The 26,497-nt window shown below is 44.3% G+C and overlaps 1 protein-coding gene across 7 annotated transcripts in view; it reads right to left on the reverse strand.

The window, feature by feature from the left end:
* Nucleotides 1-26,497, reverse strand: part of CAMK1D (calcium/calmodulin dependent protein kinase ID) — a 415,209-nt gene that overhangs the window by 259,718 nt on the left and 128,994 nt on the right. The window contains exon 1 of one of the 7 annotated variants that reach the window (XM_060293261.1): nt 3,789-3,906. The exons of the other annotated variants lie outside the window; for them this stretch is intronic. Within the exon in view, the coding sequence (XP_060149244.1) occupies nt 3,789-3,874 (86 nt within the window). The 5' untranslated portion in view covers nt 3,875-3,906. Of the gene's footprint in view, nt 1-3,788; nt 3,907-26,497 lie in introns of those variants that run through there. 7 annotated transcript variants of the gene reach the window in all.

Below are 26,497 nucleotides of genomic sequence, written 5' to 3' on the forward strand. Positions count from 1 at the left end.
ACTTATACAAAGTACCTAAAATAGTCAAATTCATTGAGACAGAGAGTAGTATGGTGGGTGTCAGGGGATGGGAGAGAAGGGAATGGGGAGTTATGGGGACAGAGTTTCCATTTGGGAAGATGAAAAAGTTCTTCAGAAGATGAATAATGGCCATGGTTACACAACAGTGTGAATGTCCTTAATGCCCCTGAATTGCATGCTTAAAAATGGTTACATTGGAAACATACGATAAGCTTTTTCACTCATTACCTCCCTAAAGGAGAGAGAAGTTATATGAGTAACTGGAGGTGCCGGACGCTGTGCACCACTTGACCTTTACAAAGTGCTTTGGCCCCTATCAACAAATCCAATTCGTACAGCAGCCCAAGAAGTTACTGTCCCCTCTGTTTTACAGATGAAGATACTGAGGCTCAGGTAGTAAGGGTCAGAAAAGAAAACGTATGCTTCCTAACCCTTCCCAGGTCCTTTTCAAGACACTCTGCTGGGCTGCTAGCAGGCGGTCTTCCCCACAAGCGTGGCACGTGACAGCAAGGGAGGGTCAGACGCTGCCTTTGGGTGAGCTGTCCTCCCGCTCTGCCCCGAGAGTGCAAATCCACCTCGCTTCCTCTTTGAGCCAATGTGTGCATTTACTCCGGCTTTAAGCTTTCCAAAGACAGAGGTCTCTAGTCTTCTTAGGGGCATATAAGATTAGCATAAATTGTTATTGTTCCCGCAATAAACAGAAATCACTGGAAGATACTTTCCCTGTTCTAAGAAAGCTAAATAAACATCAGAAGCAGAAACTCAAGAATGGAGAGCTAGGGCACTTTCAATGTAATTACACAACAAAGTGATGTGTGTGTCTGCCTGTGTGAGGTGGGAATGGGGTAGCGGGGAGGGAGGGGGGGGGGCTGGTCGTAGGAGGGAAGACAGCAAGAAAAATTATCTGGGAGCCAGAAAGCCTCCAGACAACCCAAGGAAATAAACCCCTAAGAACACAAGCAAGGACAGAGAGTTACCACGTTATAAAAATACAAGGAGGTCAAAGCACGTTGCACTCCCTGAGCTGAAAAATACAAGCTTTGGGCATTTAAACCTGAGTGGTAGAGCCTTCCAGCCAGACTGAGCCACACTTGCATCTTTTTTTTTTGCGGTACGCGGGCCTCTCACTGTTGTGGCCTCTCCTGTTGCGGAGCACAGGCTCCAGACGCGCAGGCTCAGCGGCCATGGCTCACGGGCCCAGCCGCTCCGCGGCATGTGGGATCTTCCCAGACCGGGGCACGAACCCGTGTCCCCTGCATCGGCAGGCGGACTCCCAACCACTGCGCCACCAGGGAAGCCCCACACTTGCATCTTGAAACGCAGTCTGTGCAGTGGCCGCTCCTGCCTGGCATCCCCCACATCCCCCCCTCCACAATCTGACTTCTCCCCGTGTCATCCCTTGACTGGAACCAGGAGGGCTGGGCCCCTGGGACCCTGGGAAGGGGAGGGGGTTCTCCCAAATGCTAAATGCAGTGCCTTCTTCTTGCTGCTCATCCTGTTGGTCTCTTGTGTGACCTCTGATGGCCTCGGCCTCCTTCCTAAAACTCCCTTCTTCTTGGTTCTACGGCAGCTCTCTCCTTCCACCTTTACATCCAGCTTCCCTCCATCGCCGCCTCTTCCCCTTCTTCCAATCAAACATCAGCGAGCTCCGAGGCTGCATCCTCAGCCCTGCATTCATCCTATTCTACACCCACCCCCGGGAAATCTGGTGTTTGCTGTTTCCACACCACCTATCTCCTCGTGGCCCCCTAACCTTGGTCTAAATTTGAACATCTCTCATCTCATCTCCTGTGCAAATCTCATCTTTCCAGCTGCCTACTTGGGTTCTCCAGCTGAAACCCCCGAGCAGCCTCTCGAGAGCACCATAACCAAAGCAAAACACAGTATCTTCATCCCCAAACTTCTCTCTCCTACATAGTCTCTTCTCTATAGATTCAGGAACCCAGCCTAGAACTCTGTCATCCCTCTCTCATTTCCATCACCAAGTATATCCAGCTTTCCGCTAAAATGATTCTCAGATGCCTGTCTGTTGGTCCATCCCTACACCACTGCTCTGGTTCGCATTCCTTTATTCACTCAGGACTGCTCCCAGCACTCTCTCCTGGCCCCTCTGCCCTCAACAAGCCTACCTTCCACCGTTATCTCTTACCTGCTCCTGGAATTACTTTTCCAAAGCAAAGACCTGACTATGTGGCTACCCTACTTAAAACACTGAGGTTTTATGTCTACACAGGATAAAGTTTAAACTCCTTTGCAAGTTTCCATGGCATTCAAAGCTCTCCCCAAGCTGACCCCAACCTGAAGGCTCATCTACCACCAAGCTATCCTCCCCAACACAAACTCGCCCCACCATGCACACACACATCACCTCCACCCAACGGCAAAGGTCAGCTGGCATTTCCCAAATACACCCATGCCCTTTCACACCACTGGCCTGGGTTCGATTCCTCCCCCACCTCCCCCTTTCCTTGAATGCCGTTCCTTTTTCTTTCTGCTTGGCACAATTCCATTATAAATAGAAGTATATTCCATTATAAATGTTGAAGGGCCTAGCTGATATATTATATATCCTAACCTTTGAAGGCTTTCTCAATTGTCTTCCACCAGACAGAATGAGGGTCACACACTTGGCTTATACCGTCATTGCCCTACTTACACATGCCGGGGTGGTCTTTCGTGTGCTTGCCTGATGCGAGCAGAAGTCCTAAGTCATTCTCTTCTGTGTCTCTATTCCTAACAATATTGGCACCAACTGACGTCCAGGGCAGTTTGATCACCATTATCTGGGGCTCTCCTTGGATTCCTCCCTGTGCTATAGATCCACAAAGTAAATGACGTGCGCCAATGACCTTGCCCTCAGTGTAGAGGAAAAAATACTGTCCCTTTCCTCCTTCACAATGCATTCCTCTAAACTTCTATGCAAGCCTATGCAGAAAGATCCTCAAAGGTTTCTCCTGAAGCGTAAAAATTCTTAGAGTCTCTCCAGATATACTTTAAACTGTACACTATGTACCTTAATGCTTAAGTCATATTTTACAGTTCGATAATCCTGACGTCACTATTTGTGAATTTATGGTATGATACTTCTCCCCCTTATCCTGGTTATAGAAGTAAAATTTGGTAGGAACAATAAGCAGATTTTTAGATAAAGGACTCTAGGAAATGCATAATCGTGGGAGAAGTAAAAATTCCAGTGACTCGAAAATTGTATTGTTTCACGTTGTGACAAGATATTTCTTTGCTATTTAAAGAAAGCTATTCTATTTTTAAAAAAACACCAAGTTTCCATCTAAATTAAACCTCGGATGAATTCCTAAAAAGGTCAAAGAAAAAATTCTTGAAATGCTAAATATTTTCATCGCCTGAAGATAAGCTGTACAAATTACAAAAGCTGAATCCTTCCCCCTTTTCGTCCACATTTCAGAGCAAATCACGTCATCATCTGGAGGCACCTTGCTTTGACTGTAAGCCAGGAACCCAGGAGAAAAGAAACAATCCTTTGAGAGTAGAATTTCCAAGACTCGAGGAAAACGTCACATTTTCTATATTCACTAAAGGATTCTAAGCAACTACTTTTGCTTCTCACTTCATAAATGATGGCTCTGAAAAAAGGCTGCTTCGTTTTTTACTTTATCTAGTCAGTTGTAAGAATGGAACCCTGGCGTAGTAATGAACTATCCATGCTATAGACTATCCGTGCTATGAAGCCCAGCTGAGGACCGGCACCCAACCCTCCACGAATGAAATGATCCTTACTCTCAACTTACCAGTGGAAGGGCAAGCAAAGAAGTGGGTAGGGCTCTGGAAATTCCTTATATTTCTGAGCTCCCTGGAAAAGCAGCACAAAATCCATGTGTGCTGAGGATGCCTTGGCTTAAAAACAGACATTTAAGGGTTTTGTGAACCACAACTAGAAATTTACCTTCCAGTTGTTAAAGAAAATTCCTAGAGCACTTTACCTCCAGATCCACTGCTATATATTGTGGGCAGAACTCAGAGCTAAGCCACTCCCACAGATAATGCTAGATAACACAACTACTCACTACCACTTATGATCATAAAAAGTAAAAACAAGAATCTACAAGGAGGAGGGATAAATTAGGAGTAAAGGATAACAGATATACACCACTATATATGAAGTAGATAAACAAGGATTTACTGTAGAGCACAGGGAACTGTAGTCAATACCTTGTAATAATCTATAATGGAAAACCTCTAATGAAGTAATACGTACATATGTACAACTGAATCGCTCTGCTGTACACCTGAAACTAACACAATATTGTAAATCAACTATACTTCAATTTTTTTTTTTTTAAATAAAGGATCTCTGGATTCTGCTTTCCCTATTTCTATGATCTACAACCCGAAGTTGCTAAGAACAAACATCAGTTAGTATCGAAGAAGAGTAGCTGATGTGCCGGCTCCCCTAAGTGCACATAATTTTAAAATAAACTCTTCTGTCAAACGAGAGCAATTTAATCACAAAATCTACAAACACTGAGTCTCTGACCACCTGCTGTGACTTGCACATTTTTGGTGCTCCCCAAATGTCCGTCCAATTGAACCGGCAAAACCTCCAAAAGATGACTCTGATTTTCAGGCAGAATCAGGAATTCCAGAGCTGTCTTTCTGACTCACGACAGTACACTAAAGCGGTCGCTTGATAAAATTATATCCATCCCAAATTAGACCAAGACGTAATCAGATGGTGCTGAAATGATCTGCCCTATTACCTTAGAGTCAGCTATTGCTGTGTCACTGCCTTTCCATGCTTTTGAATCGTTCTACTTACAAATCAGATTGGCTGTGTTATTATCTTTGTTAATAGCATCGCCTCTAACCCATTGCCACTACTGCGACGTGCAACTGGACAGACAGACGTTATGCCAGGCTTTGGACCAAAAATTAAAATGTTCTTTTCCACTAAGCCTACTATTTTCCCCAGTGTCAGGCCAGGACAATATTAAGGGCTGATGGGGAAAAAAAATGAAAAAAACCTAAACAGCAGAAAATGAAGTTGGTAATATTTGGCTTCAAACGATAAAGAAACTGACAGGTGCCTTTGAGACCTATTGTTCCAGAGCAGAATCAATTCTTAAAATAGGAAAACCTGTCTGCTCACCCCAAGAGGAGTCGTACTGACCCCAGAGAATCCAAATAGATAATAACAGTAGTGGAGTCAGATGGTCTCAATGTCTAAACTCTCCAGCCAGAAATTCAGCAATTTTAGAAGTGGCATTAACTCTTTCTGGTAGAATCTTCACTTAAATATCTCCATTAATTCATATACCACTCAAGACATTTTGTACTAATTCAGCCCACTGGCCTGAAGAAAGCCATGCCCCATGTGAATAAAGCTCTGACTAGCAAGCAAAGCAAAAAGTCTCACTTCCTCCATTTTTTTTTTTTTTTTTGCGGTACGCGGGCCTCTCACTGTCGTGGCCTCTCCCTGTCGTGGCCTCTCCTGTTGCGGAGCACAGGCTCCGGACGCGCAGGCTCAGCGGCCATGGCTCACCGGCCCAGCCGCTCCGCGGCATGTGGGATCTTCCCGGACCGGGGCACGAAAGCGTGTCCCCTGCATCGGCAGGCGGACTCTCAACCACTGTGCCTCCAGAGAAGCCCAAAAAAGTCTCACTTCAAGAACAAATATGTTTGCATGAAAATTGGCATCCCACTTAGATATAACGTCTATTACGTCAAGTGTGTCTTCCCAAACCCTCCACTTGACAATTACACAGTAAGTCATGTTAGTTCATGTAGATGCTTGAGCTAGAAATAATGCAAACTTTCTTTTAAAAAATGATGTATAACCCCAAGCCCTTATTATACTTTTTTTTATTTTCCGGTACGCGGGCCTCTCACTGCTGTGGCCTTTCCCGTTGCGGAGCACAGGCTCCGGACGCACAGGCTCAGCGGCCATGGCTCACGGGCCCAGCCGCTCCGCGGCAGGTGGGATCTTCCCGGACCAGGGCACGAAGCCGTGTCCCCTGCATCGGCAGGCGGACTCTCAACCACTGCGCCACCAGTGAAGCCCCCCAAGCCCTTATTAATTGCAACCCGTGTCTCACCAACCAGTTCAAATCAGAGACATCTTCTTAACTTTAGTAAATCATGCATAGGAATAGGGGGATTCCTGCTAAAAGCAGCTATTCTTTTTCACCCAGAAATCCCCTCTTCAACTGGCAAATTCCACAATGATTAGCCACCAGATTCTATAACAGCTTCAAGAACCATGATGAAATGTTCTTTAGCATTCACCCGATTAGCCTGATTATTGCCCGGATGAATTCTCACTCCAAGTATTACATCCCTGCCTCTAAAACCACTGGAGCAAGTGATGACAATGCTCGTCCCAGGGGAAGCTGCAAAACACCAGCATGGTCTTGCGGGTGACATGTTGGGTTTCTTACGGTTTTTCTGTGGCGGTAAATCTTTCCCGCTAATTGCGTCACTGATCCAAATGAGGAAGAGAAATAAATTCCAATTGAATGCCTCCTGTCATATTTTAAAGAACACGCTTCATTTAATAGCACAACTTTTCCCCTTCACTTCTTTGCTGCGGTCCCGTGTTTTCTCTCTGCTCTTCCCCAGTCACTTGTGAAAGGTCGATCTGGAACCCTAGTGAGTCGGGCACTTTTTCTCAGCACATCATTCACAGGGAGTATTCATGGAAGCCTGGTTTTTGAAGGTGGTGGCATTACTTCCGGAATTATAGAGTGTCCTTGTAGCCTCAGCTAAAAGGCTAGCAACACTAAAAGGCACAGAAGGTGTCCTTGTGGGGCATGTATGCATCTGTTGCAAGAATCCACTTTACTTGGACGATAGGCGTGATGACTTGGATGAAACTGGAACTCCCAGTATATTTTCCAGATTCCTTTGTCAACCATGCAGACCTCCTAGACCTGCAGCCTTCACAGATCTCCTGTTTGACCAAGATTCTCCCTACAGGGGTGGTTCTTCAGAATGACCCTGCCCTTTCTCACTCCCACCCATCATGGCAGGGAAACCAGAACTAGCGGACTTGTGTCCCCTGATCCTGTGACTGCTACGAAGATCCAGCATCCTCCTGACGCCAAATACACAGGCTTTGGAGAGGCTGGGGGACATCATCGTCAAGTGGTGGGCAAAACCATAATCCCAAAGCCGGAATGGACATTTATGGTTAATCCCAGCTGGCCATCCCTCACATGGCCATTTCTACTCACTGGGACCCCCTGGTGGGCTCATAGTTTTAAACCCTCTTTTAAACTTCTTTTAATTCTTGTTCAGGGCAGACGTAGCACTTGAAGGGAAATGCCTTTGAGCTCCATGCCAACCAAACTCACACATCAAGGTACTCATTCTTTCAAGCTCCCCCATTAAATAATAGAGTCCTTACTGGTATAATAATTACTACGTGAAAGGGATATTTGGCTGTATCTACAGAAAGAAAATAGGAGGCTTATTATAATGTGGTTTAAAAAAAATCAATAAAAGTTTGAAGTAGCGAAACACTGGAAATATCCTAAATATCGTCACACCTCAGAGATATTGCGGGTTTGGTTTGAGACCACCAAAATAAAGCGAAAATAGCAATAAAGCAAGTCACACGAATTCTTTGGTTTCCCAGCGCACGTAAAAGTTATGTTTACTCGGTACTGTAGTCTATTAAGTGTGCAATAGCATTATGTCTAAAAAAACAATGCACATACCTTAATTTTAAAATATTCATTGCTAAAAAATGCTAACCATCATCTGAGCCTTCAGTGAGCTGTCATCTTTTGGCAACAGTGACATCAAAGATCACTGATCACCATCACAAACACGTTAATAGTGAAAAACGTTTGAAATATCGTGAGCATTGCCAAAATGTGACACAGAGACACAAAGTAAGAAAATGCTGTTAGAAAAATGGCGCCAACAGACTTGCTCAACCCAGCGTTGCAACAAACCTTCCACTTAGTAGAAAATGCAGTGAAGCACAATAAAGTGAAGGGAAACAGAATGAATTCTGCTTGTGTCCACCAACCGGGAACTGATGAAGTAAACTGCAACCTAAAAATAGAATGGAGTACTATGCAGTCGTTTAAAATAATTAAGTAGACTTATGTGTGCTAATATGGAAGTATCCCCAAGATACATTGTTAAGTGAAAAAATAAAGGTGCAAATTGTCTACTGTGTTCCTGTTTGCATAACACGTAGGCGCACGTGCACGCACACGCAATCTCTGAGAAGACAGACAAGAAGCAAGTAAAATTATTGCCTCCAGGGAGAGGCCCAAGAATGAGGCTGGTTGGGAGTCTTCTTCCTTTTTACCCATTTTACTATATACCCAGTGCATGTACATGCACTGTTTTTCCATTAAAAGTTATTTAATGAAGCAGAGAAATTTTTGGAAAAGGACAGAGAATAACCAATAATCATCTAGGCAAAATGACTATCCAGCTAATTGAAGGCTTGTCCTAGCTATATACCCTATTGACAAAACGTCAGCTACAATCCCATTACAGAGCCAAGTTCATGCCTGTGCTGGATGGATAACCGTCCATCCAAATAGGGCTGGTGTGAGCTGGTGACTCAGCCTCTCTACCTGGCTCACCATTAGCCTGCACACCTTCACCAATGCAGAAATTCAATAGCTTTTTGAAGAAAACCTCTTCTTCATAGAGATCATTCATACATAACACTAGGGAACTCATTCTGGGGGAAGGTGGAATTGAAGTATGAGTGTGTTTCAACAGACACAAACGTCAGGGAAATGGAGGGAGGTCAAGAAAGGCAAGCAGACAAAAGCAGAACAACGCGGCAGCTGATACACATGAGGGGAGTGCGGGAAGAGGGTAATTTATGGGGCACAGCGCAATGGGAAGAACACATGTGTGTGAGGGCGCGTATAGAGCTACAAAACACATCATTTCTATTCACAACACTGCAGCCTCCTTCGATGGACAGAATAGTGTCCCCTAAAGATGTCCACGTCCTAACCCCTGGAACCTGTGAATATTAGCTTCATAGCAAAAGGGACTTTGCATCTGTGATGAGGTGAAGGGACTTAAAACAGGGAGAGTACCGTGGATTACCCGGGTGACCCAGTGTAATCACAAGGGTCTTTATAAGAGGGAGGCAGGAGGGTCAGAATCAGAGAAGGACATGGGACTCCAGAAGCAGCGGTCAGTGATGCCAAAAGGGTCATGAGGCAGCGTCTAGAAGGTTGCAAGGGAAAGAACAGGTTTTCCCTGAGACGCTCCAGAAGGAACACAGCCGTGCAACATCTTGATTTTAGCCCTGTAAGACCCACTTCAGAGCTTTTCACCAGAACTATAAGATAATAAATTTGTTTTGCTTTACGCCACTAAGTTTCTGGTACTCTGTTACAGCAGCAATGGGAAACTAATACAAATCTACGTTATTAGTATTTATCCCCAGTTTACAGATGAGGAAACTGAACTCAGCAAGGTTCAACAACTTGCCCAACTCTCAAAGCCAGGGACTGAAGGAGCCAGGATTCAAACCCAGATGTGAGGGGTGAATGGAATGCAGCCACTGGACAGGTAACTTAAAATCACACCGTGGACATCATAAAAGGCGATGGAAGACTGTCACTTCATGCAGTGGGCAGTCAGAAGGCATGAACAAACAGGGGAAATGAACATAGCTGATTAATATTCTCAATCCAATCCAATGTGTCACAGGTAATTCTTTGTGTCTTTTTACATCATTTTGAACAGAAACAGATACGTGTCCTCCCGGTCACAGTGATATGATAGAACTTTGCCCTGCAGGAAATCCATTTACGGCAAACATTTCTCTATTTATAGCTGTGAATGATATAAAAACAATTTCTACATTTTCACCAAGAAAATTCCCTTCTCTTTCTTTTAGCTTTAGTGATTGTTCCTAACTGGCTGCATCTCCCTACCTTAAGCAGATGAAATGGTCTACACATCTTCCCATCATTGAGCTGCACACGTTGGACAGATAAATACTCAAGGCTGGAGACAGAACCTGGCCAAGATGCAGGTTATTCTGTGCTTCACTGTAGGTGCAAGGTTTCAGCCTAGAGAACAATTCCCTTCCCCGGAAAGATGGGTTATTGTGAAAAGAATGAAGCTTCCCTAACCTAGATAATCACCGCCACCATCATCATCTACATTGCTTAGGAAAGCCTTATTAAAAGCTTACTTTAAAAACTATCTGACAACAGTTTTCTAATCCTACCAATAACCCTGCATGACAACATCATGCCCACCTGACAACTGGCAAAATGGAAGTTCCAAGAGGTTCAAATTTTGCCCATGAGTTAATCAACAGACATGCGAGAACTCTGGTTTGATGCCACTGTCATGTTTTTTCATTTTCAAAACTATACCACCTCCTTGGGCGGAGTTAATTTCATAGTTCGGAAAGAGTAAGAAGAGTGGGTGGGTTGCAGAGGTCCTTCTTACTGTATTTCCCCCCACGAAATTGTCCAAATTCTCACCCATACTGTGTCGATGACGATCTGGGTTCTGATGGGTAAATTCATTGAAACTTTCTTAACCTGCAAACCTAATAGAACCCCCCAGGAACTTTGGTATCCATGTAAGTTTCTGACAATGTTTGTCCATTTCAATCCCAAGGGCTGAGGCAGAACTGTGTTCTCTTCCTTCCCACTTCCAGGAACCCACACTCCCCATGAAAGGAGGGTGGGTGAATTTTTAACTTGGATTTTCTGTTCGTGCTCCTAAGCTACTCCTCCGTGTTTTCAAATTAGGTCCCCTCCTTACTGCCTTTATATCTTAAAATTCTACGTACTAATTTTCATTCCTTTCAAACGTATAAAATCTCGGTAGACTCCAGATTGACCTTTGCATGGTCCCACCTACTGATCCTTCTTTTTCTAAACTTCCCACACACCCGTTCTTCATCTGCTGATGAATGGAACCGACTTACTCTTCAAACGCAACTGACGGTTCTCCATTTCCTGCAGCATAATCACATTAACATTGTCCCATCTCAAAGAAAAGTTCACATGTCCATTTGCAGGCACTAGTGTCACTTGCTGGAACGCTTGCTGTTCAACCATACACACACGAACTACTAATCGATTTGTTGTGAGGCTCTGATGACGACATTCTCTCTGGCCAAAAATGAGTACACCTGCCTGGTGGCTACCCACAACACCAAAGAGCATCCTGTGAGATGCCTCTGCATGGAACATGAAGGCTGGAAGCATGGGGATATGGTTCATTGGGCTTTTCTCAACTACTTGGCCATGGAGGTTATGACCCAGCACAGAGACCACGGAAAGGAATGTAGGCTCTACTGTGCCCCTGCCAGCCCTCCCCAAGTCTCAATGATAGGAACGGTGACCTGGATGCTCTGATGCCCAGAGAGGCCACTGGTCCTTTCTGCTTGGCTTCTCCCAATAGGGCCAAGCAGCACATGTGTCTCTCGCGACGCAAGGTGGATGCATCCTTTAGAAACTCTACAATCCCCTTCCCCTGACACTGCAATGTTCCGGTCGGGCTCCTCTGAGATTTATGAAAGGTAAAACAGGTTCAACCCCTCAAACAGTGAGACTCCCCAGAGCTGGGGAGGAGTTCCAAAAGGCTTGTCTGCCCCAAATATCTGCCCACATTTGCCCATTAAGGAGCCTGAGCCAATTCTTTGGTAAAGGGACGTACCTCCTGCCATCCCCTCTGAAGCAGAGGTACATGGCCTGGGCGCGTGCCATGTTCGCACCTGCTCAGCAGGAAGTCCTTAATGACACTGGGGACAATCTTCAGTTTAAACATTAGTCAGCTCTGGCCTGTGACAATGAACTTCACTCTCAAGAGAAACCGGAGCTACAAGCTGTCACTGACCACTGTACGCGGCACTGCTTCCTAGAGGTGGTGAGGGACAGGGGCAAGTGTCCCCAGGCCCTGCTGCTGCCTGGGGAGCAGGCCCTACATCTGTGAGCCCCCAGAGGGGACAGAGCCCAGGCTGACTGGTCGGCGGGCACGCAGTGAACATCTGCCTCCCTCCAAGGGAGGCGGATGGAGCCAGCTTTCTGCCCCAGGAAGCTCCCAGGCCAGTGAGAAGAGAGGCAGACCATAAACAAATATATATGTCATGTGTCGGTGAGAGCTGGAGACAAAGATAAAGTGTGGGTCAAAAAGAATCGGATGGACATTTCTAGATGGGGAGGCCAGGGCAGGCCTCTTTGCTGAGAACTGAATGGAACAAGGAAGCGGGCCCTAAGCATATCTAGAAGACTCTTCCAGAAGGAGGAAACCATTAATGAAGGCCTTGGGCTGGCGAGGGCCCTGGTGTGGTAAAGAGCAGGTGGCCAGGGTGCCCGGAGCTGTGTGGGAAGGAGGAAACAGTGAGGAGGGCCAGGAAATCCAGACAGAGCATTAGGGTCCATGGGTCATGGCCAGGGTTTGGCAGGTTGAGGGTTTTTCTCTGAGAGATATGCAAACCCACCAGTTAGAAGACACATTTTTCTTCTGAGTGAGAACTTAAAAGAAAAAAAAAAAAGCACAAAGAACTGTGCCAAGCCCAGTACTGGCTTCAAAAATGCCATTCTTTGAGCTACATTAACTAGGCATTCTCATGCTCCCTAAAAAGTAGAATTCATACCCATTTAGTCCAAGTTCCTCATGAAACTGTGAGCAGGCCCTTTGCACTTGCCTGAGTTATTTCAGGAAGTTGCTTAGATGTGCCCTCTTTGGGCCTCAGTTTTGCCATCCACACAATGGGGATGACACTCTACCTTGTGCACCAAATAAGAGTCGTAAAGGCAGTGTACACCAGGCCTGCCCTCAGACCCCACTGTGAGCAGAGGCACAAACCCCAGCACTCACAGCTCCACGTCCCACACTCTGTCTGCATGCCCGTCTCCTGCCCAACGCTGGCTGCACAGAGAATAAATGTGCCACTCTGCATCGCCTGGCTAATCTGCCAGACACCTAGCAACTGGTCTGCACCCCCCAGGCCCTTCCTGGAACTGGCATTTCATCCGCATAATGGCTCGAGTCACGTCACAGATCAACAGAAGAAGGTTATGGAAATGTATGGAAACCACACACACACACACACACACACACACACACACACACACACACACACACACACACACACACACACACACACACACACACACACACACACACACACACACACACACACACACACACACACCCCATAACGCTAAAATGATTTAACTTTCTTTTTTCATTTGCCACAGACCTGAATGCTTCTGAAAAGTCGGCTTAAAAATAGAAACTGGATCCATAAATTGTTTTCACCATTAAATCAGATCCATCTCGCGAGCAGCAGCAAAATGAATTCCTTTCCTCTCTCCCGGCTGCCTTCCTTTCTTCTCCAGGAACAAATCACTATGTCTCAACCTTCAAAAATGACAGGATGGCAGAACGAAAGAGATCGCCTGTCAGTCTCCAGGAGGCTTGAGGGCCAGCGTTTTCCCAAGGGTAAACATCAGGGACAATTTGGCCTTGTTTTTTCCTCTAAATTTTATTATTATTAATTTTTTTGTTTTGGCTGCGTTGGGTCTGCGTTACTGCACGTGGGTTTTCTCTAGTTGTGGCAAGCGGGGACTACGCTGCGGTGCGCGGGCTTCTCACTGCAGTGGCTTCTCTTGTTGCGGAGCACGGGCTCTAGGCACATGGGTTTCAGTAGTTGTGGCGCATGGGCTTGGCTGCTCTGTGACATATGGGATCTTCCCAGACCAGGGCTCGAACCCGTGTCCCCTGCGTTGGCAGGCAGATTCTTAACCACTGTGCCACCAGGGAAGTCCCCTGATGGCCTTGTTTCTTTACTTGATTTTTTAAACACAAATACCCATCCAGACCTTCCTCCTAAGTGTGCGCAGCTATCGGCTGGCTGTGCCTTTCTCCTTCTCCCTGAGCTTCACCGCATTTGAACAGGAAAGATCAAAGTGTCAACTTGAAAAAGGAAAAGATGAAAGCACATGTCATGGCACTGTTCTTCAGAAGAGCATCTGATACAGCATCCAAGCAAATGTTATTTAGTAAATGAGTTCCCAGGCCTTAGCCGGGCTGCGCTGACATATCAAGAAAATCTGAGTTCTTTAAAGATGTTGTTTAAATTTCCCAGTTAAAAAATATAATAACAATGTTGAATATGTTCTAGGACAAAAGAATTGGAAGGTATGCATAAGTTAACATTTTTACAGCAGGGCACAAAACCCCAAAAAGCAATACTGGAGAAGAGAAAATATTCAAGTCTTATGAATTAAAAATGGGGGAATAGGGCTTCCCTGGTGGCGCAGTGGTTAAGAATCCGCCTGCCAATGCAGGGGACATGGGTTTGAGTCCCGGTCCGGGAAGATCCCACATGCTGCGGAGCAACTAAGCCTGTGCGCCACAACTACTGAGCCTGTGCTCTAGAGCCTGCAAGTCACAACTACTGAGCCCGCGAGCCTAGAGCCCGTGCTCTGCAACAAGAGAAGCCACTGCGATGAGAAACCTGAGCACCGCAACGAAGAGTAGCCCCCGCTCACCACAACTAGAGAAAGCCCGTGCGCAACAATGAAGACCCAACGCAGCCAAAAAAATAAATAAATAATAATTTTTTTTTAAAAAAGGGGGGGAAAAGTAGAAGATACTGTAAGCAAAGTAAAAAAAAAAATGACACGGTGGGGTGGAAACACAAATTTTCAGGAAAGCTGGAATGGTGTATCCATACCATGGAATTCTATACGGCTATTGAAAAGAATGAAAGTTATATGTATTTATCTAGAGGGATATAATACCCCAATTTATCTAAAGGGATATCATTGCAACCCATAAGACAGAGTTAATATCCCTCTGATAGCAAGGGCTTCCTACTAAGACAACTCCAGGGGGCGCTGCTCACAGAAACCATGCCCAGCGGAGATGTTCTAGTCCTGCAAATTGATGTGAACCAGGATACAAATATGAAGTTCACAGAATGGCCGATGAACATATTAACTGATGCTCAATCTTCCTAGTGGTCCAGAAAAGGCTAAATAAAACCTCAACAGAACAGCTTAGTTCTTATCAGGTTGAAAAAAGGTCAGTATATGTGGGAAAGCAGCTGTCTGTAAACTGCTACAAGATTTTTGGAAACGAACTAGCTATCCCTGTTCAATTTCATTTTAGGAAATCCATCCTATAGAAATAAAAGCATTCTATAAGGATACAGGTATAAAGGTGCCGATTGTAGCACTATAAGAAATGGAAAATAATGAAAACAACATGAATTTCCAGTAATGCTGGAATGGTACATCCACACCATGGAATGTTACACAGGCATGAAAAAGAATGAGTTAGAGTTATAGGTATTTATCTAGAGTGTTATAATATTAAATTTATCTATAGAGATACAGATGCCTCAAATAAGAAATAGAGATGTTCAGTGAATATTCTAGCAATTAAATTAAATGATGAGATCTACTTGAATTAATACAGATAAATCTCAAAAACATAACAATGGGTGAGAAAAAGCAGGTTACTAAAAGATACAGTATTGAGGCCATTTATGTCACTCCATAAAACACACACACGTACACACCAACAATACGAAGTCCTAGGCTGTAGGACGTCCAGTATATACACATGGAGTAAAAGTATAAAGACACACAATAAGAACGCACACATCAGCTTCCAGTACAAGTTGTTTGTGGGGTGGGCAAAAGAATGAGACACATGTCCATAACTGTGCCCTGCATCCGTAACTTTTTAGACGTCTAAAGTAAACATGGCAAAGTGATAATTAACATTTGCTCAAGCTGGGTGGTGGGTACGTAGTAATCTGTTCATTTATTTTTCTGTGCTTTTTGGTAAATTTGAAATATTTCATGATATTTTAAACATTTAACCAAAGGCGGAGTAGACAATGGTGCCTTAAGGAACTGCAGAGTTGGGGACAGATAAGGAAGGAAGCCCTGGGCCCCGGTTTCTTAGGACAGACCCCGATGCACCTACCATCCTAGCATAGCAGTGACAGGCTTCCACTCGCAGTAGCACTGGACCCCATGATGTAAATAACCTCTCATTTCTCCCTCAGTACAATAGAGATGGTGACACCCCATACCTCACAGGGCTGTTGGGAGGATTAAATGAAAAGATGGGAATTATACCCTCACTCCCTGGTGTGATCCATACATATTAATTGTTCTGATGAGGCGATAGGCCCTAAAACAAAAACATGCACAAAAAACGTTACCAGAACTCAGAGGAGGAAGAGAACAAACGTGGTCTGGCCAGAATGAAGCGTCATACTTTTACAAAGCAGGGGCATGTGAGTAACCTTTTAGGAGCGGGAGTTTTCTACAATAAACCCGGACCTAGAGAAGGGAGGGCCTTCTCCAGGTTGAGAGGATGAAACTGACAGCGGTAGAACATGACTAAAGAGGCCTGGAGGCCCTCGGAATGGCCTCTGGATGCTGGCCAGAAAGTTTTACTTTAACTCCTGGCCTCGTGATCTTGGATTCCACAGAGGACTTCTTGTTCATTCTCATGAGGGGGACACATCACTTACCAGGGCATCGCTACCCACTAATGACGGTGGAAGAAGAGGTTAAAGTCCCTGCTTTCACAGGTTTAAGGAACAAAAATCAAGATCCAGGAAGCACTGAGCAAATAAAAACAAGTCACTGTGGAATTTAGAGCTAAATTTGGTGGGATGGACAAGAAGTTGGAGAATGGAGAAAATATCAAGTGCTGGTGTCATCAGACAGACCCGGAAGGGACAAGGCCTGACCCTGGTGACCCCGTGGGAAGAGTCCCCATGGGAAAGAGGAACAGGAGTTTGTGTTGGGCTGTGGCTGGGACTGTTACCGTTTCACGAATCTCTGTGTGTCTTAATGTCCTGACATCACGGGGGCAGGAACATGCCCAGTGGCTACCTGTTCACCAAGCCTGTTTCCCTTCTGTCCCAGACACACAGCTGGACTCTAGTTCCCAGCCTTACAGGGACACATGACCAAGTGACAGAGCTCTGGCCAATGGAGCATAAGTAGATGCCTTGGGACCCTTCCAGGCTGACCCAGAAACATCCCACACGGGACTGTCCATCCGTGTTTGCCACCTGCCCACTCAGTGCAGAGGACAGCAGGTCGTACAGGAGGGTAGTGCCACAGAGGCAAGGAGCCCGGGTCTAAAATTTGGAGGCTGGTTTGTTCCAACAGCTCACATAACTCTAATACACCAGGCTGCAAAGTTACAATCCCCAACCTCCCTTTCAGCTAGAGGTGGTCAACGAGATTTAAACCAAAGTGATCATGTGAGGCTTACAGAAGACTCTTTAAAGGGGGCTGACCTGCTGTGATGCATATATTTTTGTCTCTTGCCCCTCCTTTGCTTCTAGAATAAGGACGTGACAGCTGGTTCTCCTGCAGTCAGCTTGTGAACTTGAGTTCTTCCCAGTGGTGACAGAATAGAGAGACAGAAAGAACCTAGGTTTCTGTGCCTTCATAGGGCCAGCACGCTAGTCTTGGTTTCCCTATTTTTTAAAATTCTTTTACGTGAAACAATAAACCCACAATCTGTTCATACCATGTTCACAGGAACTCTGTCACTATCTGCCAGGTCTACTTCTTTACTAATAAAATGGCCACAAGAACCATCCAATTAGAGTGGAGGTCTGCGTCCCAATGCAGAGTAGTGAGCATAAACGAGGATCACGGCGATAATACAGAGCCGTTAAAATAAAGGCATTGAAGATAGAAGAAGCGGGGCTTTCCTGGTGGCGCAGTGGTTGAGAGTCCACCTGCCGATGCAGGGCACACGGGTTCATGCCCCGGTCCCGGAGGATCCCACATGCCGCGTAGCGGCTGGGCCCGTGAGCCACGGCCGCTGAGCCTGCGCGTCCGGAGCCTGTGCTCCACAACGGGAGAGGCCACAACAGTGAGAGGCCCGCATACCGCAAAAAAAAAAAAAAAAAGATAGAAGAAGCAAGGAAAACTTTAAAAAGCAGAGCATGGAGGACACTGTGACTTTACAGTAAACACAACTGGAAGGTTACGGCCTGAAAAATCGGGCTTTCAAAGGAAAACTCACAGCTGGTCAGTCTATGAAGGAGTACTGTATCCCATTACGGGATATGGACCAGGAGATGGGACATGGGGTGATGCGTGGGGCACAGCCAGACAAACAATGCAAGGAGGAGATGGCTCAGGGCAGAGAAACGCCAACCACTGCCCATAAACAGTGATGTATGCAGCAAGGTCAGGCCTGAAAATAAAACGAAGAGAATTAAACGTGACTCTTTTGGTGATCAATAAATACCTGTTGAATGAATGAATGGAGACAACATAAACTTTTTAAAAGCCTACACAACAAAGAAGAAAAAGCACAATGTGGACTTCCCTGGTAGTGCAATGGTTAAGAATCCGCTTGCCAATGCAGGGGACACAGGTTCAAGCCCTGATCCGGGAAGATCCCACATGTCGCGGAGCAACTAAGCCCGTACGCCACAACTACTGAGCCTGCGCTCTAGAGCCCGCGAGCCACAACTACTGAGCCCGTGTGCCACAAGTACCGAAGCCCGTGTGCCTAGAGCCCGTGCTCCGCAACAAGAGAAGCCACTGCAATGTGAAGCCCGCACACCGCAATGAAGAGTAGCCCCTGCTCGCCGCAACTAGAAAAAGCCCGCGCATAGCAACGAAGACCCGATGCAGCCAAAAATTTAAAAATTAATTAATTTTTTAAAAAGAAAAAGCACAAGGTTAAGGATTAAATTAAGAAAAAGAATCCCAATTATGAGTGGAGAAAATTAAGATTTTTTTTTTCTCTTCTAGGAATGGTTCAATTGCTCAATAGTGTACCCAGGGAGAGCACTGTAGAGTGGAAATGATCAGCAGATCTGGCCAAAGCTCTCCACTGGGTAGCATTTGGAACATCCTCTATTGGAAAGAGCTGGATTAGGGACCTGTTAAAGATGACCTATGAAAGAGTTCCCTGATTCCTAGATTATAAATCATTGTAATTAGAGACAGAAAATCTCCTTTGCCTTTATTATCAATTCCCTGGCCTCAGCTACTAGACCCAAACTCATCATTTAGCAGTTACTTACGACATTAACCACCCTGTGAGGAAAGCCAGCAAAAGTTATTTTTCGGTTTGTGACCGACCCAGACAGTACATTATGAGAACACTATTGCGAGGAAACAAAGAAAGGAAAAGCAACGTGTAAGTCTTGCTTCAGTTATAATCACTCTGCATTCGACAGTTTATCATTTCAACGTGGAAGACGCATCTTCAACTAGTAGTGCCCTACCATGCTGTTTTGTGCAAAATGGGTTGGGTTTGGTTCAGTTCTGATGACTCCCCGTCATCTCTCCTGCTCTGTGGAAGTTTACAATGACAGACACTGGAGCCATTGTGTTTATCATTAGGAACTTGGTTCCAAATAATTGGACTTTGCCTGCAGACAATCCGTTTAAGCAAATGTGATGCATACAGATGAGAAAGGGGCAGGGCACAAGGAAACTTCTAAGGTTGGTAATGTCCACGCAGCCCCAGCAACCATTAACCTATTTCAGCACAAAGCACAGGAGGATGAACGCACTGGGGGTGGGTTGCTGGAGGGAGCCTTGCTTTTTTTGCCTGACTGGGTCCCTAAGATACACTACCTCCTCCTGAAGAAAAACAAGTATCAGAGACTCATCATCAAATTGTGATGGTCTCGCCACTAATGTCCAAAGCAAGACTACTGACATGAATGTAAACCTCATGCAACTTCCACTTCCTGTTCTATTTGCCAAGGGGAAGCCTGACATTTAGGGTCCTTTAAGCCTACGCTCTAATTATTTGATCCTGGATAATCTCAGACTTCTAATCATCTCAGTCTCCAGACTAACAACGGAAGTGAAGGGAGGAAGCTTGGAATTACAATGCAGAAAGATGGATGGGGTCCACAAAAGTAATGTACAAAAACGGCCCCTGGCAGAAAATACATGAGAACCACTGCTACCCCTAGACCCCCAAAGCCACGAGGACACCCCTCCTGTAAACTCTTCTAAGTCCTGTATAAATCGCAACAGGACTTGCAGCCTCTCCATCTGTCAAACTCTTAGCATGCAAATTAGCAAGCTGCATTCTCCCACCAGAATGTCCACCATGATGAATGGGGACCCCAGTCAATTTCAGACCGCAGACTGTCAGATGAGCCACACCAATCATTAAGTTCAATCCCCTCACCTCCTAGAAAATGAAACTGAGCTCAGGAAAGGTTGAGCAACTTACAGGCACTTACAACACTGGGGTGATAATTCAGTCTAGTGCCTTCCTCAAGCACGATATTCATATTCACCCGGGAGGTCAGACTGCCCAATACTCCCCATTAACAGCTTGAAGGGAGCGAGCAGCTTCACCCTGTTCCTCGTTCTGATGACAAGAGCCTCCCAGTTCATCACAGAGAAGTGTTTAGGAGCACACGGCCTCCGGAGTCAGCCAGACCTTGACCCGAATCCCTACACCAGCACCAATCAGCTCTGCAAGTTTGGGGCAGTAACTTAACCGCTCGGAGCCTCAGTTTCCCCATACATAGAACAGGGATATGAGTCCCTTCCTTAGAATGGCAATAAGCATTATATGCTTATGTATATTACAGGCACATTACCCAGCTCGATACATCACGACCAGTTGGATAAATATCTTTTTCATGAGAATAGAAGAGAAAAAAAATCACATTTAAGTCATTTCCATTTCTAAAGCCTTACCTCCAGGAAGGATCTACCCTCATCTCAGTGTAATATAGGGGGAAGGAATCTTATCTACTCCCATCCATACTTAATAATATTCACCTTGAAAGGCTCATGAGTACCTAGCCCTAGAGAAAAAAATTTTAAATATATATTAGCTTAAGGGCTTTCTTCATGACTTTTCACAGCCCTTGCATTTTAAAACTATATTGGCTTAAAGAATGGCCTCTCTTAATCCCCAAGGATGAGCAAATTTGTAAGTGGCCTCTGTCCACTGCATAAAGGAATACCCAGCTCCATGTGGCTCACCTCTAATGGCCTTAGGAAACAGACCCACAGACCTATTAATACACACTCACGAACACTGGCCATCTACAGCATTTTGTATCTGCCCAGGACAGTCCCAGTATAATGACTACTCGGTCTCCCTTGCACTCAGAAAAGTATCCCAATCAGGACGACGTATTACATGATAATTACACATACGATTAGTACGTGTCAAATACTTATAGGTAGGAAGTACTCAGTAAAGACACGTGGACGAATACTGTGGGGCACCTTTGTTGGGCAAGTTTCCTATCATCTCTGAGCATTCATTTTTTCCATTTTTAAAAAACTAGGGACTATAATACCTATTCTGCAAGGTTATTTTAAACATCAGAGATGTGTTCTGCAGAGTTCCTGGGACATTTGTGTCCTATAAATGCAGTTATGATGATGATAATGAAGATAAGGATTTAATCAGTTTAGCTCTCTAGAACTGATTCCTTATGCAAACAGCTAACATCATATATCATTTTACCTTTGACAAGATGCTTTCTCCTACATCATGATGTGTGATTAATAAAATCAGGACGTAAATTTAGACCATGTGAGTCTCTTCCAACTTTAACCTCCTATGATTCTATTTCTCCAAGATTTACTGGCTAGGAATATACGGTACCTTCCAGAGAGGACAGCAACAATCATTGAAAATACCACTTCTCTATTCTAGAGAATTCTATTGCCACCCCTCTGGCAAGTCACCTGACCTTTCTCAGATTTCCTACATGCAGAATGAATGTACTTGTTACCTTAGAATGAGGAATGTGTTCACAAAGGCATTTCGTTCTGAAGGTGATCTGTACGTTTGTCACTACAGCAATGTTCTAGCTAGCATGTGATAGGTAAGTGTTGGATTTTATCATCGTTGTCATTATTATTATGTAACTGGAGTTATGTGTAAGGAATTTTGAACCAAACAGACCAGGTAGCTCCTCCACTGACTGCTATGTCACCTTGAACAAGTTACTTAATATCCACAAAGAGGTATCATTCCATTGTAAAATGGAAATAATACTCCCTACTTAGTAATACTACCTACCTAATAGGGTCACTGCAAGGATTAAATAGGTTAATATATGTATGATAATTAGAACAAAGCCTGGCACTTAAAAGTATTCAATAATGGTTGTTTTACTGTCACTGTTAATAGCATCATTGTTATCTCCAATGTATACTAACAAGTAAAAACAAGTGCCAAGCAAAGAGTATGCTACTGTTTGTTTTTTGGAAAGGGGATGTAAGACTTGTGGGACTGGCCAGGGTGAAGAAAAGCCTCACAAAAGCCTCTCTCTCCCACTGATGACAAGTAAAATCTCTGCACGGAACATAAAAACCAACTTCTTGAGGCCTCTGATGAGCAAACAATATCAGATAGAGAAGGAAGTTAAAAACTGAAGAAACACACATTGGCAGGTTTCCTGGATTAAATTTTCCTCCATTATCTCTTGGCTTCGATTCAAAAGTGGGCCCAATCAAAGAAATACACAGTGGGAGAAGAAAACAAAAACTTCAAGAAAAATCTCCTCTTTCTGGCCAGATGACTAGGAAAAGGAGCCTCTAAAAACCGAAGAGTGTGATGGGATATCCCAGGTATTTCCTCTTTTTTTCCTCCCTGCCCTGATCTAAGGCTGGACCTTGTCACGGCACTGCACTGCTGCTGCACATCATGAGACCCTACGAGCCCAAGAAATAACCCATTTCTTTGACCAAAGGAACTGAAAAAGGGGGTCCCTGTGGTCTGGAGAGTGCAGGGGATGCTGGTTACTTTTGTACTCTCTCTTTTCTCTCACTGCTTTGCCCTGAGGGCAGCCCCAGTTACACAGAGCTGCACAATAGCTTACGTGGGGTGCACAATAGCTTAGGGGAAAACTCTAAGACACATCCACCTTTCTGACCAGAGAACTGGGAAGAAGGACTGCTGAGACTGAGAGTGTGAGGAAAATCCCAGACAGGGGAGGGCTGGTGAAGGAGATCTTGTAAATCTATATATGAATCAACACAAGTTCCAGGCTACCCATGAGACGCACAACTGTGAAACACACCCAAAGAAGCAATGGCTCTGAGAAGTAAATTTTGATATAAAGAACCACATTAATCCAAAATTAACTCACAAATAGCACAAATGTGGGGCAGAGCCAAACAACATAGCAAAGGCTTTGAAAACTGAACTGGCATGGTTGCTACCACCCCCAAAAGGTGAGACAGACTTGTCATCTGAGCCCTACCTGGTTGACTTCCTTCTTTAAAAACAAAAAAATCATTCTCCAGCATCTTTGATTAGGACCCAGTGTCTCACAACATAATGTTCAAAATATCCAGGATACAACCTAAAATTGTTAAGGAAGGAAGGAAGGAAGGAAGGAAGGAAAGAAGGAAGGAGGGAGGGAGGGAAACACAATAGATCAATAGATACTAACCCCAAGATGATTCAGATGTTGGAATTATAGACAAAAATGTTAAAGCAGTTATTTTAACTATATTCCATAAGTAAGCTTGAATACTGTTGAAATTAATGGAAAGACAGAAGTTCTCAGAGCAAAATAAAAATTATGGAAATTTTAGACTTGAAAAATATAATAAATTATATTTTTTTTAAAAATCCACTAGATGCATGAAATAACAGAATGTAGATGACAGACGAAAGTGTCAATAAACTGGAAGATAGAGCAACCAAAATACTGAATATTAAGGGTAGAGAAAAACAGGTTGAAAAAAATTAACAGAGCCTTAAGGACTTATGGAACAATATCAAAAGATCTAATATTGGGGCTTCCCTGGTGGCACAGTGGTTGAGAGTCCGCCTGCCGATGCAGGGGACACAGGTTCGTGGCCCGGTCCAGGAGGATCCCGCATGCCACGGAGCGGCTAGGCCCGTGAGCCATGGCCGCTGAGCCTGCGCGTCTAGAGCCTGTGCTCCACATCGGGAGAGGCCACAACAGTGAGAGGCCCACAAAAAAAAAAAAAAAAAAAAAGATCTAATATTCATGTCACCACACTCCAAAAATGAGAGAAGAAAGAGATTGGCGCAGGAAAAATGTTTGAAGAAAGAATGCTGAAAGCTTACTGAATACGGTAAAAGACATAAATTTACAGATTCAAGAAGCTCATCAAACCCCAAACAAAATAAATTCAAAGAGAAGAACACAGAGACAATATTCAAATTGCTAAAAAACCAAAGATAAAAAAGAATCTTGAAAACAGCCACAGAAAATCAACACACCATAAAGGAAACAGTGATTAAAATGAATATAAATTTCTCATCAGAAATGATGGAAACTGGAAGACAGTGGAAGAAATCTTCAAAGATTTTTAAATTCTACATCCAGTGGAAATCTGTATACAATAAAATACCATTTAGGGGCTTCCCTGGTGGCGCAGTGGTTGAGAGTCCGCCTGCCGATGCAGGGGACACGGGTTCGTGCCCCAATCCAGGAAGATCCCACATGCCGCGGAGTGGCTAGGCCCGTAAACCATGGCCACTGAGCCTGCACATCCAGAGCCTGTGCTCCGCAACAGGAGAGGCCACAACAGTGAGAGGCCCGCATACCGGAAAAAAAAAAAATAAGAAAACATGTGTTTACACAGAAACCTATATGCAAATGCTTATAACAGCTATATTCATAATCATCCAAACTGGTAACAACCCCAAAGCCCTTCAACTAGTGAATGATTCAAACAAACTACTGGACATCATGCAATAAAATAATACTTAGAAATATGGAGCAAACTATTGATACATGCAACAACATGGATGAAACTCAAATGTATGAGGCTAAGAGAAAGAAACCAGACTCAAAAAGCTATATACTGTGTAATTCCATTTATATTACATTCCAGCAAAGAAAAACTATAGAGAAAGAGAACTATAGGAAAAGGTTGCCAAGGATCAGGGCTGGGGGAAGTTTCTGATGACAGAGAGGTAGCACAAGGGAATTTGCTGGTCATGGAAATGTTCTGTATCTTGATGGTGATGCTGGTTACATGATTTCAGGCACATGTCAAAACTTATAGAACTATCCACTGCAAGAGTGATTTTTACTGTCCATAAATTAAAAAGCATTTTTTTAAAAAAAGGGTTATAAACATACACCAATAAACGCACAGCACTAGCTATGAACCAGGCGCTTCTTATTGAGTGGGAAAAGTGAAATATACAGTTTCTTCTCTCAAGTTGCAAACCAGCTTTGACAAAAGCCTATGGTAGTCTAGCATTCTCTGTTGAATCCATGCCCTAAGATCCCACAAGCCGAGTGGCACAGCAGAAAAAACAAAACAAAACAAAAAAACATATTTACAGCCGTCCCCCCCATCCAAGGTTTTGCTCTCCATGGTTTCAGTAACCCATGGTCAACCACAGTCCAAAAGTATTAAATGGAAAATTCTAGAAATAAACAATTCCTAAGTTTTAAATTGCAAGCCATTCTGAGTAGCATGATGAAATAACGCCTTCCCACTCTGTCCTGCCCGGGATGTGAATTATCCCATGGTCCAGCATACCCCATCCATTAATCACTTAACAGCCACCTTGGTTATCAGGTCAACTGTCTTGGTATCACCGTGCTTGTATTCAAGTCATCCTTATTTTACTTAATAATGGCTCCAAAAGCGCTAGAGTAGTGATGCTGGCAATTAAGATATGCTGAAGACAAGGCCATAAAGTGCTTCCTTTAAGTTAAAAGGTGAAAGTTCTCGACTTAATAAGGAAAGGAAAAAAAAAATTGTATGCTGAGGTTGCTTCGGTCTATGATAAGGAAGACTTTTCCGGGACTTCCCTGGTGGCACAGTGGTTAAGAATCCACCTGCCAATGCAAGGGACACGGGTTCGAGCTCTCGTCTGGGAAGATTCCACATGCCGCGGAGCAACTAAGCCCGTGCACCATAACCACTCAAGCCCACGTGCCTAGAGCCCGTGCTCAGCAACAAGAGAAGCCACCGCAACGAGAAGCCCGCGCACCACAACAAAGAGTAGCCCTCGTTCACCACAACTAAAGAAAGCCCGCACGCAGCAACAAAGACCCAACACAGCCAAAAATAAATTAATTAAGAAAAAAAGAGACTCTTCCATCCGTGAAATTGTGAAGAAAAAAGAAATACACGCTAGTTTTGCTGTCGCACCTCAAACTGCCGAAGTTATGGCCAGTGTGTGGTGAGTACTTAGTTACGATGGCAAAGGCATTGCATTTGTACAATAAGATATTTTGAGAGAGAGTGAGTAGAGTTATAATTGTTCTGTTTTATTATTATTGTTCATCTCTCACTGTACCTAATTTATAAATTAAACTTTATCATAGGTATGTATATATAGGAAAAAACAAAGTATAAATAGGTTTCATTACTATCCCATGTTTCAGGCATCAAAGGCGGGTCTTGGAACGAATTCCCCATGATATAAAGGGGGACAACTGTATTAATAATACAGACTTTGAAGCAAGGCAGACCTATGAGTTGAAATCTTGCCCCACCTGCTTCCTATGTGACTTGAGACAAATAAC

Source organism: Globicephala melas, chromosome 2 (genome assembly GCF_963455315.2).
Source record: "Globicephala melas chromosome 2, mGloMel1.2, whole genome shotgun sequence".
NCBI lineage: Eukaryota > Metazoa > Chordata > Mammalia > Artiodactyla > Delphinidae > Globicephala > Globicephala melas.